This window comes from Miniopterus schreibersii (assembly GCF_964146895.1).
Source record: "Miniopterus schreibersii genome assembly, chromosome: 19".
In the NCBI taxonomy this organism is placed as follows: domain Eukaryota; kingdom Metazoa; phylum Chordata; class Mammalia; order Chiroptera; family Miniopteridae; genus Miniopterus; species Miniopterus schreibersii.
The window spans coordinates 23,499,438-23,515,144 of record NC_138119.1 but is presented as its reverse complement, the minus strand read 5'-3'; the positions used below and the strand labels follow the sequence as shown (position 1 = coordinate 23,515,144).

General features: G+C 38.2%; 1 protein-coding gene across 1 annotated transcript in view; it reads right to left on the bottom strand.

Moving 5' to 3' along the window:
- The window catches only part of HMCN1 (hemicentin 1), a 344,699-nt gene that overhangs the window by 143,760 nt on the left and 185,232 nt on the right, over positions 1-15,707 (bottom strand). The window contains exons 24-31 of the mRNA XM_081121757.1: positions 14,066-14,338; positions 11,729-11,824; positions 8,998-9,192; positions 7,641-7,771; positions 7,335-7,482; positions 5,576-5,702; positions 2,897-3,051; positions 417-695 (exon numbers count right to left, since the gene is read on the bottom strand). Of these exons, the coding sequence (XP_080977883.1) occupies positions 417-695; positions 2,897-3,051; positions 5,576-5,702; positions 7,335-7,482; positions 7,641-7,771; positions 8,998-9,192; positions 11,729-11,824; positions 14,066-14,338 (1,404 nt within the window). The remainder of the gene's footprint in view (positions 1-416; positions 696-2,896; positions 3,052-5,575; positions 5,703-7,334; positions 7,483-7,640; positions 7,772-8,997; positions 9,193-11,728; positions 11,825-14,065; positions 14,339-15,707) is intronic.

Below are 15,707 nucleotides of genomic sequence, written 5' to 3'. Positions count from 1 at the left end.
GAGGAATTCTAAATGCCCATCTCCACGTAGACAGCTAAGGAAAGAATTGCTTGGTTCAGTTCATCTACGACTATTCTAAATATCGTGGGACACTCTCTACTGTGTCTGGCTTACGAAGGGCCAAATAGTGGGGAATGATCTTAGTCCTAATGACGAATTTACCTTCTGCATAAAAAACAAGTGGTATGGTAGCCCCAAGAGCCACGGGCAAGTGGTTGGCCCAATGAACGGACCGCTTCCTGCTCATGGTAGATTTTACAAATATTTTTCCAAATCATGGGACGAATTCTTCTAATTCCTACCCAGGCATATTGAAAATGAGCAGATCCAACAGGACTTTATTAGTGAAGAAACTGGAAGTTGGCATATTAGAAACCATAGATAAAGGATGATTACAGCACCTATTTATTCCTTACCATAAACGTCCACGTGGAAGGACTTTTCAGCAGTTCCAGCAACATTGCTCACATGACACGTATACGTGGCTGAATCAGAGACCTGTGCTCGAGGGATATGAAGAAACTGCCCTTTATCAATATAAAGTGCTTGCGAGCTGGATATGATCGGCTGGCCATCCTTATACCACGTCACAGCTGGCACTGGAAGTCCCCGAGTTTCACACTCCAGCTTAATCATGCTGTTGATCAAAGCTGATATTTCCGTGGTGACATTCCCTCCTTTAATACTGGGTGGAACTACAAAGGATTTCAGGACAGAAACAAGTTTTCTAAGCTTTCCCATCTGCACAGAATCTTAAATGCTACAGATGTTTAAATAATGCATTCAAAGTAAATATAAAGACATCGAGGAAGTCCGTGATTTATCTACTGAGAGTTAATTGCCTGTTTTGTCTATTTTTTATCACCCTCCTTATGGGTTTCAGATAAAGCAGAAAGTCACAGCCTTAGTTTCAGGGGTTCATTCAAGTCCAATAGATCATATTACAGGACTAAGAACGTTACATTTAACGAACAAGCAAAACAAAACAAAACGCCACTTAAAGTAGATATAAAAATGTTTGAAATCAGGCCAAGGGAGCAAAAATGTCAGGTGTGGTACAACTTCATGCTCTGTCCCCAAGAAATAATAAAGGTCTAAAGTCCTTTCTGAACCAGCTGCTGGCAATAGCTGGGCAGTCTTCAACTTTTGCTTCTTAGTTTTGTTTTGTTTTCTTTGCTTTTTTTGTTTTTTTTGAATTGCCAAGACTTCATTCACTGGACTTTACTCATCTAATTGGCTGCATGTGTATCTTCCACAATTCAGCAGCCACATGCCTGGCTTCTCACACCTGAGGACTCTGCTGTTGGAAAAACAACCCAAGTGGCTCAAAACTGCTGCATACTCTGAACGTGCTCGCTCCAGGATTGTGCTATAATTGCAACAGTTTAAAAGAAACCAAATGGCATGTGCCTAAGTTTAGTGCCTTCACATTATTTTATTATACTTTCAAATTTTAGAATAGGCTATTGTGAAATGTTTTTTCTTATGGTTAGACTGTCATGGGTTTTTGGGAGACGGATCACAGAGGAAAAGTCCCATTCTCGGTCCAGGGGACATACTATCAGCACATTTATTCCTGACGGTGGAAACCTTGACAAGCAGGTCAGGGCTGTTTTTTCCAGTGTAGAGTTGCCCCCTTTCCCCTTTTCTTTGGAAGAGAATCCCTCTCCCCAGCTCATACCTATGGGGTAGGAAGTGATATTCTACGTCCTTGAGAGGGGAATACCTATATAATTTATTTGGGATTTTCTAAATGGGAGATTCGTCTCTCCTCTCCAAGTTATTTATTTATCCAATCATATATTTATATCCATATGGACTCATGAAAACTTAATTTATATTTTGAGAAAGGTTAAAACAGGGAATCGTTTGGGGGTTCTGAATGGATTAATTCAATTGACATAATTTCTAATGGGGGGGGGGAAACATGATTCGGTTTTCGAACAAATGGTTTCTTGAACAGCCTTCGGTACGAATTAAGTTCGAGAACCGAGGTTCCACTTTATTAAACACTCTTTTAGTTCCTTTCTTCTTTCACGTTCCCCCCATCCCCATCTTTATTTTTCCCATCTCTTATTTTTCACTCTTCTCTTACTCCATTTTCCCCCTTATTCAGGCACCATGTGCATTTCTGCCTTTGCGTGCAACGCGACAGAGAGTCACTGCTTTAGGTGGGAAGGTCCCGTGTGTCATTCACTATGGAAACACAGAAACTAGTGCAGTGAGTAGACCCACAATAAGCATGGCTGACCTACTGACTTCTTTTATTTTCTATTGTTTAATGCTTCATACCTGCCACATAAAGTTCAGATGCCTTCCTTACGGCTCTGTGAGTAAAAAGTAAAATGACTTTGACAGTATTCCTCAGGGGATACCGAAAATTTTAGTGAAATGAGGGCTACATATCTCTGATGGGGACTCAGCCAGAAGAAAATAGCAAATAACACCACAAACATAAGGCATTTAAAATATTACAATGTGGTCAGGATAAAGGCCAAGATGAAGTGAAAAGAGTAATTGAGTTGTTTGTATACCATCAGCTTCATTCTATGTCATGCATCTTTGCTCTTTTTAGAGGGTCTTTTTTTAATCCCTTTAAGGATATAAACATTTGGTTTATGTATATACTAACCAATTATGAAATACGTGACCTCTTAAGTGAGGTCATACAAAAACCACTAGACCACTTGAAAAAATCCATACTTACTGGTAAAATGCATTAAAATTGGATACAACATTCTAGCCTAAAACACATAAAGACAGACTTTCTTCTAAAGGAGGTAGAATTCCAAATTATTCAGTCTGAATAAAAGAAAAGTTAACATTAGAGTAAAACCTGCTTTTCAATTTATACTGAGAACTGATACCAATAAAAAGCATAAGAAATCCCACTTACTATGGACAGTCAGCTTTATATCCTTGGCTTGCTTGCCTGCTGCATTAGACACAGCACACTGGTAGCGCCCCTTGTCACTTCTTCGTGTGTTCTTTAAATGCAACACTTGTCCTCTGTCTAGAAGTTCAATATTAGGATCTCCCAAAAATAAAGGCCTAGAAAAAATACAATTTTATTCCATGAGTCCATTTCCATTTTCCTATGTTTCCTCTCTTCCTAATCACAACAAAAATCATTATGTCATATAAGGTTAAAAATCAAAGCTGAAATTTTTAGCATAAATTTAAAAAAAATAAAAATACGATGTGATTAGTACTCCTACTCAGAACATTGAAATTATTAAACTACTTTTCTAATGAAAGTGAGATAATTATCGCTTTAAGATGAAAAGTTTCTTCATTTCAAACTTACATTGTTGAATAATATTAATAGAAAACGGGCAGTGTCATTATCTGCTTCATTCACTCATCCCCTCCTCTTTTTCTTCTGGTCGTTGTGTTTTTGTTTTGTTTTGCTTTTATTTTGGGTTTGCACAGCCAAAATTTCTACCATCATTTAGAAAAGAAGAACTAAAGAGTATAGGAGCTTCAGGTCAACCAATATTATTTTTAAACCAATTATCACTATAATATCTGGAAAAGTATTCAGGCTAGAATGAATGGTTATTACTTACTAAAGGCAATGACCACGCCAACTTTTCTAAAAAGTAGATATTATAGTAAATATGAATGGTTTTATAATCATAAATACTGAAAGATATTTATGACAAAAGCAGCTCATAAACAGTTATCTAGGAAGTTTTTTCTACTATAGAGAATCACTTACTGACTACAATGAAATGCTCACTTTTATATAACTGGCAGCAGCTTTATTTAATACTCGAAACATCATGGTTATTAAAGTCTATGCTATCCCAAGAGTCATCCCTTTAAAATCCATTGATCTTCTTTTAGGAATATTCATAGCTAGTTTTTTAAAAGTTGCAGTGAGTTAACCACATGATAAATAGTTAGAAGCATTGCTATATTAATAAGCCACTAGTCAGACTTCAAGATTAAATGGAAACACATTTAATTTTCTACAGTAGCATTTTTACTGTTTCTTGGTATGACATTCTGTATAAAGTTCTCCAAAGCTAGAATAAAAAATAAAATACCTTAGTTCAATGCATTTTAACTGTTTAAGGAAGTGAATGCTTGATACAGTTATTCAAATTCAAGTAACTTTAAAACTTTTACTGATTGTTAATTATGCAAGTAACATAATAATTTAAACAAGCAAAAAAGTAAGCATTATAATAAGAAAAGGCCTCCTTGGTTTATTCCCCCTCATGTGAGGCTTATCTCAAGACTTCTCACCATTATCAGTCTCACCTTTTTCTAAACATCTTCCCCCATCGATGTGTTTCTAAAGGAATCTAACGTTTTTTTATACATAAAGGGTATTGTGTTCTTGTTGTTTTTCACTGGACAATAGCTATGCAGATAGTTTTGGTACATATAGTGTGATCTTCCTCTTTTTAATTGCTGCACCGTGTTTCCTAATATGACCATGCCATGGGTTATCTACCCATTTTCCTAGTGTGGTGCTTTGGGCAGTTTTTGCTTTTCTGCAGTCACAGCGTTGCAGGGAATGTATCACAAAGGCCTTCCTGTGGGCACCCAGGACCGCTTCCTGCTCCTAGATGCTGGAAGTGTAAGTGCCCCATGACAGCACAGGAGCATCCACATTTTAATAAATATCAACCGACTGCCTTTCATAGCACCAATTTCCATTCTCTCCAGCAGGATACTAGATCCTAATTTCCCACACTCTAGCCAACACTTGATATTTTTCAAATGTTACTTTTTTATTTTTGCCAATCTGACTTGTGAATAATAAAACTGTATGATTTTTGTTTACGTTCTCCAAGTTATTGAGGGTGAGCACCTTTTAATACATTTATTGCTTACCTAATATATTTTTAATTGGCTGTTCATACCCCTCCATACATTTTTCTACACTGTTGTTTGGCTTCTTGATCTTTAAAAAGTTTGCGTACAGTCCTTTATATCATACACTGCAAATTTTTACCCTTGGCTACTTAGGTCTTAGACACCTGCTGTCAGAAACTACACTAGTACATGAACTGTGACCATGCCGTGAGAAATGAACTCTCAGGAGCAAGACAAACCACGCAGTTACATCAGTGTGGACAACCCTCAGCAGCCCTTGAACTTGAAGTCTAAGAAACATCTGACTACTCTTCCATGGTTGTTCCTTTCTGCCTGTACAGAGAACTAGCTTAAGTATTCGCCTCACTGTCATAAACAAATTTGCTTTTTACATAATTCAAACAATTCCACATGAAAGCAAAATTAGCCTCTGCATTTAGATGTTACATTTTCCATTTTTCATTCTTATCTTGTGGACAGGCTATTTAGTGCATAACAGACTTAAGTTCCTCTATGTTTCTCAAATAAAACCCCCAGCGATTATAAAGAGCCTTGTAAGTCATAAGCATGAAAGGTATTATGTATAAGACTTTGACACCACTTTGAGCAATACTGTTTTTTCTGTCATGTTCATTCAGTAATATTCCGTGAGGTAAAATAATGAAGAGAGAGAAAATCCACATGTGTTTACATATCTATTTCCTATCGCTTGGATCCTTGTAACAAATACAGAAAAGATACTCACTTGCCATCTTTGAACCAGTCAATCACTGGGAAGGGAGTGCCCTTGACCTGGCATTCAAGGCTGGTGTCGTGGTTGAGGACAACTGAGACTTCACTGGGGGAGTTGGCACCTATTATGGTGGGTGGGACTTGAACAAAGACATATTATCATGAAAATCTGTAACTTTGCAAAAAGAGCAGGGGGAAGATCAGATAACCAATGATTTCCCCAGTATTTCAACAAGATCTTACTGTTAAACATATCACAGAATAATCCCTTTTCATACCACATCTATGGAACCAAATGTTAAATTCAAGGGTAGGAATACATTCATGAGAGACTTGATAGCAGGACAATTCTTGGCAGTAGAGAACTCATTTTGAGGAGTATTAAACCCATGTACAAGAGGAGTTCAGAATATAAGTGAGTAGTGAATCTCATATGATACGATTTACTACTGCTCTACATTTCAGATAATCAATGACATAACCAAGGTCAATCGAGGAATGTTGAAATTCTGCGTGTTACACCATAGTCTTGCTTGAAACATACTACCTTTGTCTCTTTTTCAGGGCTCCTGCACTAAAATTGGATATGAGTATAGTGTTGACTATATACTATAGCTGTCTGGTCTTCATCCTCAGGGAAATGAAGGGTTTCATCTCCAGGCACCACAGGGTTTCAGGAGAGGAGGGGTGTGATCAGATTTGCATTTTAAGACCACGCAGGCTACTGAATGGAGAGTGGATTCCCGTGGCAAAGATAGATGAAGGGGAGCAGTTAGGGGGCTATTATACGGTATTAATTCAGCTTACAAATGTTGACCACAACAGACATTCATTGAGAACATTCGGTTTACCATACCAGAGAAGAAAGCTGAGCTGGAGATAAAAGTCTGGGAGTCCTCAGCACACAGGTAGCATTGAAAGCAAATGAATGTGCCAAGAGAAATGATGCCAATGAGACCGGTGACAGAAAAGATGACTCAGTTTTTATAGCCTATACTTAAATATAATGATGGTAATTTTGGTACAGGAAATGCAAAGTACTTCAGGCTTTGAGTAGACTAATGAGAGAGATTAATTTTCTGTTATAACAGTTTTATATGGTAATTTTAATGCAGCATCATTCCTAGACCTACTTCCACCCCAGACTTACAAATCACATGCCCATTTTGATGAGCAAAATATGGGAAAAAAGAGGAAGTCGTTTTATCACTATGTAAACTCAAGTTGGTAAATATAATTTCACACACTAAAATTATAAAATTTTAGATTTATGATTACTGTTAAACAATTAAAAATGTTTTCTATCCCAGAATTCTCCCCCCTTAATTAGACTCAGAGCTGAGGTGATTTAGTTACAAAAATTAATTAGAATGCAGGGGAAGGTGCATTTTCTACCACCCAAGTTCAAGTGCAATCAAGTAGCTGCAGGAGATGTCGACAGCATGAGTGGGTTTTACTCTGCCTCGTCCTACGCAGTTACTTCCCATAGGATTTCCTGCCCACCTAGCTGGAGAAATTGACAGGGATTATAATTTACTATTTTATGTATAAGATGGTACCAAATACCCACAGACTTCTCTGATAAGTAATAATACCTTTGAAATTTCCAGACACTATGGTTCTGTTCAACAAATATTAATGATGAAAATAATGATAGAGACATAAGATATTCATCCTACCCATTTATTCTTCTCTTTACTCCTTCAGTCAGCTCTATCCTATGCAACAAATGCAGCTGATCTGTGGTGTTTTTAAAGGACTGTTTTGCTTACCTAGCACATCGATGTTAAAATACTTCTGAGAGGTGCCTGCAACATTAATTGCCTTGCAGGAGTATCGTCCCGCATCCTTTGGAGTGGCTTTGAAGAGCTTCAGTATCTTCCCGTTGTTCACAATCTGAATGGTGCTGCTCTCAGTCACCTTTAAGGGCCAAAATGCTCAGTGTTATTTCCAATCCTAATGAGAATGCATAACCAAAAATCCAAGTAAAGTTCTTGTATTATTTTTAAGAAGAAAGTCACATCTGAACGATTCACTTCAGAGGCAAGAAATGAGGCATATCTGGAATCTCCTCTTACCTGGACATCATCTTTGTACCACATAATGATGGGAGATGGAATACCTTCGACTTCACAGAAGAGGTTGGTCAGCTGATTCACCAACACGGACACGTTTGTCACCTTTTCTTTATCTTTAATTACTGGAGGAACTGCAAAAAGAGAGGAGTCATGGCCAGGTAATTTTATAATAAATATCATTTATAAAGTTTCTCTGCACAGGCCTTTAGAAAGCAAATTCTGGTCTATCTGACAGTTAGCAAGGCTGGTCATATTTAGGCATGTGCCTTAATAGAAAATGAAGAGTCTCAGTCAATATATATTTGTAAGTAGTCCTTACTGAATTTTTACTTTATTATTTCAGCGTTTTGAACTGAGGATACACTTTAGGATAAATTTAAGGGAAAACCTATTTATTCCACATATCACTTAAAATACAAATTGCTAGGGTCTTAATGAAGTCACATGGGCCTCACTACTGTCCTGACAGAAGTGAATATTGCCCAGGGTCTACGGAAGCCGATATCCATCACATTTTAAAAGGTACATAGCTTTGACAAAATGACAAAAATACAAGAGTTTCATTGAAGTGTTACTTATAACAGGAAATAAACTGGTAATAACCTAAATGGTCATCATTAATAGAGGAAGGTTAAGTAAATAATGGCATAGCCATAAAGTGGAATACTACGTAAGTATAAATAAGGGTTAGGAATATTGAACTAATCCCAAAGATAGATTTTTTAGTCATACAGACAAGGTGCAGAGTAATGAGGAGGAAATATTCATATTTCTTTGCATATGTATAAATATCTCTGGGGACATACACCCACGTACATATAAAGCTAACAACTTTCTTTGGCCCTTGGGAGGATTAGTCAGCTCAGGGTCATGAAAATTTTGACTAAGTATCTCTTTCTACCATTTGAATTTTGAATGATATAGGTGAAGGGATTAAGCAAAGCAGAAACAAGCCTCACAGACACAGATAACACTATGGTGATTACCAGAGGGAAGGGGGCAGGTAAAGCAGGGATAAGTGGTGATGGAAGGAGGCTTGACTTGGGGTGGTGAACACACAAGACCATATATAGATGATGTGTTGTAGAATTGTACACCTGAAACCTATATAACTGTATTAACCAATGTCACCACAATAAATTCAATTAAAAATTTTTTAAAATAATAAAGTTGCAATAAAAAATTACATGAAATTTTAATCAAATCACTCAATAAATACAATCAGGTCACCAGTTTTGTTTAATAACATTTCTATTCACATTAATATTAAATACTACTACACTGAGAATAACTTACATATAATTTGAAAATGTCACAGATTCAATTATGTGATTTTAGCATTTTCATTTGTATTTACCATGGACTTTGAGGTTATATTTTTTTTCCGTGGTCCCAGCTTCATTGACTGCCACACAGATGTACTCCCCATTGTCATATGGTGTAACGGCAGCAATAACCAACAACGTGCCATCGTCCAAGATAGAAACCCCAGGCTCTCTGCCTGTCAGCTCTCTGCCATTCCGTAACCATTTGATGGTTGGTCTGGGAGTACCTAAAAAGGGAATTAAAGCCTTGTGGTATTTTACAACAAATTAGAAATCACTAGTAAATATCAGGTATACTGAGAAGAAATAAAATTTCTGTTACAACTATAATTTGTACCCTAATGTAGTCTGCTACTTTCAAGACATTTCTTCTGGCGTGGAATTTTGAAGAGATTATGGTATTTAGCACCTCTAATTCCTCTTTAGTCTTAAGGGACCTAAGATCTCTAGTGTAGAGTTTTATCAAAGTTATTTTAATCCAGACATTCAGATGATAGTTAGCAAAGCAAAGCATTTTCCTGGGTGAGTTCATGGTGCTTAGTCGGAAAAGCTATATTAATCAAATAGACTAACTAGGTATATGAGGAGTTTTTGAATGAAAATAAAGGAAGAGAGAAAATAAGATACTATCACAGGAATAACCACGAAGACTGCCCAACCAAATAGACTGCATAAGTGATGTAATAAAATAACACTTTATAATTCACATTTTAAATAGGCCTGATAGAGTAGAAGTGAGAAATATCTTCTGAAGATCTCATATTATTAAACCTAGGACAACAGAATAAATCTTGACTTTTTTTTCCTGAAAAGAAAGTTGAGAAACCAGTGAGCAGAATTAATATTCTGGATTGGTTTATATATGACCAACAGAGTGATGGGCTTGTGAATAAAGGTGATGAAACCATCCTAAGGGGCATAGTAGAGCCAAAAAGGACATACTGGGAAGAGACATTAACTTTGTCCTAGGAATGTATTTATTTAGCAAGCCGTGTGTCAGGCCGTATTGTAAGTACTTTAAAATTTACTTAATCCCTCTAACGATAGAAAGAAAGCACATTTAGTAAAATTAATAATTATATAATACATTGTTAATAATTTTATATTCAAGATAATAAAATATTAAAGAATAGTCATATAATCAAAGACAAGTACAAAAGAATGTCAGGAAATAGACACATAATGTGTCAGTAAGGCTCAACTCAAATTGAGTAGAGGAATTATAACAGTGACTGTGAAAGTTATATTTATGAGAAAAATAAAACAAAAAGAGGCCTATTTCATTGTGCTAATAAAACACGGACTGATCAGGAAGAGAAGGTAAAATTGATGGACTGCAGTAGTCTATGTTGTCAAGGAAAAAGAGATATAATTATTTCCTCATTTCTTTACATCCCACTCTTTCCATTATGGATTTCAATCAGACTTCTCAATTAATATTTGTTGAGTCAAGAAATGAAAAAAATAAATTAGCAAGCGAAGAAATAAGCTGCATTATCTTTAATTTATAAATGGTAGCACAACCATGGACAAAATGAAAGGCATTGCAAAAGATAACACAAAAGCATGGAGCTCGTTTAAATAAACTCACGCATTATGTCCCAGGTGAAAACGGGGAACAGGGCAGAGGTGGTATTTCAAAGTGGAAAGGGGGAGTCCAAGCCAGCTCAGGAATCAGACCCAAGTGGAGAGCAAGGAGCAGCAGTGACCACTGTCCGGGGTCCAGCAGCAGTGAGTGCCCACAGTACCCACCTGAACCTAACCCCTTCTCTGAAGGTTCCCTCTCCAGGCTTTGCCTCCCCCCACCCAGTGGCTCTGGGAATATTTACTGATAATTCTTTTGCTATCTGAAAAGCTTGTGAAAGTTATCTTTTAATGCTGGTAGAAACAATCACTGGAGAGCTACTTTTGAGAGATGCAAAATCTTGCTACAGGAGGAGGCAGACATGAGGCCCTTCCACGGCTGCTGCCTCCAGGACAACTGCTAAGAGGCACATGCAGGGCACTAATAGTCCCAGTGCATCGAAGGCCCTACATTAAGGTCCTGAAAAGAAAACTGCTTGGACTTTGCCAGAACTGCTTGGAACCCTTCTGAGTCACTGCAGATGAATGCATAGGTGAACTAGAGGAGGTTCTTAACCACCTGCTGAGCACCCAGAGGAAGGTTAAGAGTGAGTGCCTCTCCCACATGCCCCAAGGAGAGAAAATAACAATCTCCTGCCAGGACACATGGTAATTAGAAAACCCAGAAATTCAAGGAGAGGAGCTGAAACAAGCCTGGCAGAACCAAGTTATAACCTGGCTCTGAAATTACCAGTAGAGGGTAAATCTAAGAAAAGGGGTTTTTTAAAAGAGAAGTATTCAGAACAAACAAGGGGATAGTCCTAATTTATATTTCTAACTGGGTGAGAGAAATGTGGAATATTTTGAATAGCCCTAGACGCCACATTTTAAACAGAAATCTTGTCAAAACAGAATGAACTGAGAAGTTAAGGGAAAGAGCGTGAACTAAGTGGAAGACATACTAGACGAGGCAAGTCTTGAAGACTCGAAGGTCTCTCCATTGAAGGAAATAAAATACCTGAGAGGGAAAAACACTTATTCAAAGAGCTGTTATTTGAAAGAGGGATTAGTTTCTATTATGCTCAAGTATTATAACAAGGACTCACAAGTGGAGTTTTATGAATGGACGTTCCGGGTTCAGTGTAGAAGGAACAATATAACAGTATTACACCGATGCCCACATGTCTGAGTGTTACAAACCTTTTGCAGGACATGGAAATGCAATGCGCTGATTGGCCACTCTTTCTTGGAATGGAGTGTTATATGGAGGTTCCAGATCTTCCAGGGTAGGTGGTTCTATAAGAAAAATGGATGCATTATCATAGGCTTTCCTTGGGCAACATCAAACTCTCCTGAAGTATCATCAAACCATCTACATTGGTGAGTTGATGTCTTTCCTGATTCCTCTTTCAGATACAATTTGTATTTCTTCTAACTGCCGGACATTTTTACTTAGATGTGGCCCAGAGATCTGAAACTCCAAATGTTCCCACAAAAATTCATTATTTAATGCCTCCTACAATGCTGCCCTGTTTCCTTTATTCCTGCAGTGACGGCACCAGGCTCCAGCCAGTGTTTGTGCCTTTCTCCCTTACTCCCGACCTCCACATCCAATCAGTCACATAAAGCCACATGTTCCCATACCTGCGACTCCCCCGCTATCCTTAATGTCACTATTTATTTCAAACCCTTAAGAACCATTTCAATAGGCTCCTTATTCGGGTCCTTTCCTCATGCACGTGCCCACTGGGATTCATATTCCTCAGACCCCTCAGAATACTCTCTCTGAGCCACAAGTCTCACCGTGTGGCTCACCTGATTAAAGTTGGTACTTTTATTCATTTTGTCTGTAGGATAAATTTCACACCTATTCTTTCTTCAGGGAACCCTCCATGCATCTGAAGTCTCTGAACAGCCTCACTATCCATTGACTTCATGAATAAATTTGGGAGTCATTCCACGTCCTTCACTCCCCACATATAATGTCACCATTTCCTGTTGATTTCCTCTCCTAATTATTTTTTAGTCCATTCTATTCTTTCCCACAGTCCAACTACCATCATCTTTTGCCTGAACTACTTTTCCTCTCACCTTCTCCAGCTAAATCATTCTCTCCTCAGAGAGTGATCTTTTAAAATCTTGAGTCTGACACATCACTTTCCCAATAACAAGGTCTCTAAGCCTTTTCATTACACTTAAAGTCTGAAAACCTAGTCTGGGTTCCCAGATCTTGGATAATCTGGTTCATGATTATGTGTCCAGCTTTATCACATGCCACTCAGCATTCAGTCTGGAATGCAGCCATGTGGCTTTTATTGACTGAGCTATTTATCTACCCCAGTGTATCCAAAATGTCACATTCCCTCCTTCCACACTCTATGCTCTTCTCCTAACAGTTCTCCCCATTCCATCCCACCACACCCTGCGTGTCACCTAACACACCTCTGTCCATTCTTCACATCTCAACTGGCATGCCCCCATCCTAAGGAAGGCTTCTTTGATTTAGCTTTGTGTTAAAAACTCAGACAGATATTTCTACCATTTCATGAAGGCACTAACCAGTTTGTAATTATGAGATTATTTTATAATGTCCATCTCTCCCATTAAACCATAAACATAAGCACTCAAACTTTGCTGAGTGGATGAATGAGCCAGGGAAGCTCTTCAATAATGTCCTAGCCACACATCCAAAAAGAACTGCAAAGTGCCAGGGACAAAGTACTAAGTACCAAGCTAAGTCCAACACCTACTTATCTTTCCTTCTTGCCTTCATACTGGTATTCTCCGGGACCAGGAATGTCCTTCCCCCTGATTTCCACATGGCTGGTCCCTCACAGTCAACAAGATCTTACCCTAAATATCACCTCCTCATCGGAGTCCTGCCTGACAATCCAACCTAAAGTAGCCAAATGCTGGGAGCATGACCCTATCTTAATTTTCCACCCAGCACTCCTCACGATCTGTATTTTTGTTTATTTGTTTGCTCTCTGCTTACTCACAGTAGAACAGCTCATAAAAGCAGGTGTTTTGCCTTTGTCACTGCTTCCTCCTCACTGCCAAAAACATGACAGACACCTGGTAGGAGCTTGATAAATATTTGTAGCTTGGAGGAACAATTATTGATCTTTAAACCCTCTAAACAAGGCCAACATCATTACAGCGAACGGTGGAACTAGATTTTCTAGGGATCGATATTGAGAGCACCCTACTAGTATGAGGTGAAATCCTACTCCAACTCGCTCTGCCCACAGTTTCTCCCAAATCAGTGACCTAGGACTGATTCCATCATCTACATCGTTCATGGCAATTTCATTTTCAAAGGTAAACATACAAAAATGGAGGCAGGTTTAGTAATAGTATGGTTTCCTTTCTTTCTGGAATGGTTCTCCTTTCAAAGTAAAGAGTCATAAAGGTTACACAGACATCTTCTGAAAGTGATCCCAGACCATCCAAGACTATAGACTTTGTGTGTAGACTCCAGGGGTTCTCTCCCACTCCCCACCCCGCCGTACCTACACCTCCCAGGCCCCGAATCACCTTGGACGTGGAGTGTGACCTCTGTTTCATCGCTGCCCGCTATGTTAGCAGCGACGCACGTGTAGGCTCCGGCATCCGAGAGCGTGGCTTGGGTGATGCTTAATGTTCCACCGGGATGACTAACAAGCTGGACCCCATCCACCAGCACGGCGCTTCCACCTCTAAACCAGGTGATCACAGGAAGAGGCGTCCCTTGAGCATTGCAGGGAAGGTCCACTCTTTGACCAACTTGGACTTTCAGAAGTTTAGGGCCACGCTGTATCTTTGGAGGAACTGGAAACAACAACTGAATATCAATAATCCAATTTTTTAAAATGTCCTTCCTTTTCTCACCTTAAATGAGCGCTCCTTACCAAGAAGAAGCGTGACAAAGTGGAATAATCTCAGGATTTGGACCCAGGCTCAGGCCACTTACTAACTCTGTGTTCTAAGGCAAGTCAGTCAATTTCCTGAGGCCTGTTTGTTTCATAATCCAGGCAAAATAAGCTCTTCAACACCAGCACACTGCAAGGACTATGGCACGTAATAAACAGAAAACACCTCATTCTAAATCTGAGGAAGAGCAAGCACTTAAAAATGTTAGATTTCCTTTCATTTGTAAACAACTTAAAGTTTAAAACCTTCTTAAAAGGCAATCCAGATCATTTTTATAATATAAGAGACTAAACCAAAAAGCACCTCTCTCCATATACTCTTAGGTTTTGTTTTCTTTGTGGAAGCTTTGGCCAGACAGTAAGAAAAGGTTCCCATAAAAGCCTCTGCTAGTTTCAGAGAAGAAAAGCAAGATAAATTCTCTATTATTTCTCTTTACCTACCTTCCTTTAGGAATTTAAATGGGATAATGTATCAGAACACTGGCATGTATTATTGGGTTCTGCATGCATGCTGTATGTGCTATAGAATCAAAGTGACTCATAAGGATATAATTAGAATTTATAGACCTTATTCCCCCTAAATAAAACCATTTATCTGTCCTTTCTTTTAAACTTAATATTTAACCAATACTTTCTACAGGTCGTCACTAACAACCACCTTATAAGTTTGATAGTATTATTGCCATTATTTCATGAAGGAGAAAATGAAAGATAAGAGAGGTAAGGCAATATGCCTAGTGCCCTAGGACTAGCAAATGGAGAACTCTCATGGGATTTCAAACCCCATGACCACCAGGATGCTATTGTAGTGATTAATCTGAGAGTGAAATCAGGTCAATGCTATCAGAAAATTTCTTCTATTTGAATGCTTGGCACCTACCCAAGGCCTGGCTTAGAGCATGTACTCGCTAAGTTTGCATTGGTTGAATGAATACCTGAACAGACTACGATAAACTGAGGGAAGAAAGCTGACTAATTAAAGAGTTTTAAAGTAGTTAAAAAATCCTAGGAAGCAGAATATTTTCAGTTGCTGAGTTCTTTTAATAGTAAAAATGGCCATTTAACTACTATTAAATTCTTCTTGAGAACTCACATTCATTTCTACAAAAAGCCACCAGTCTAAACATATTTTTATTACTGTGTATCAAAAATAGTCATAAGTCACTGTGGACATCTAATAAAACTGAGATCCAAAGATTTAATACTGTTCATTTGAGGGAAAGGGGAGAGTTGTTTACAGACGGCAGATAAACTTTTCAGAGTCAATG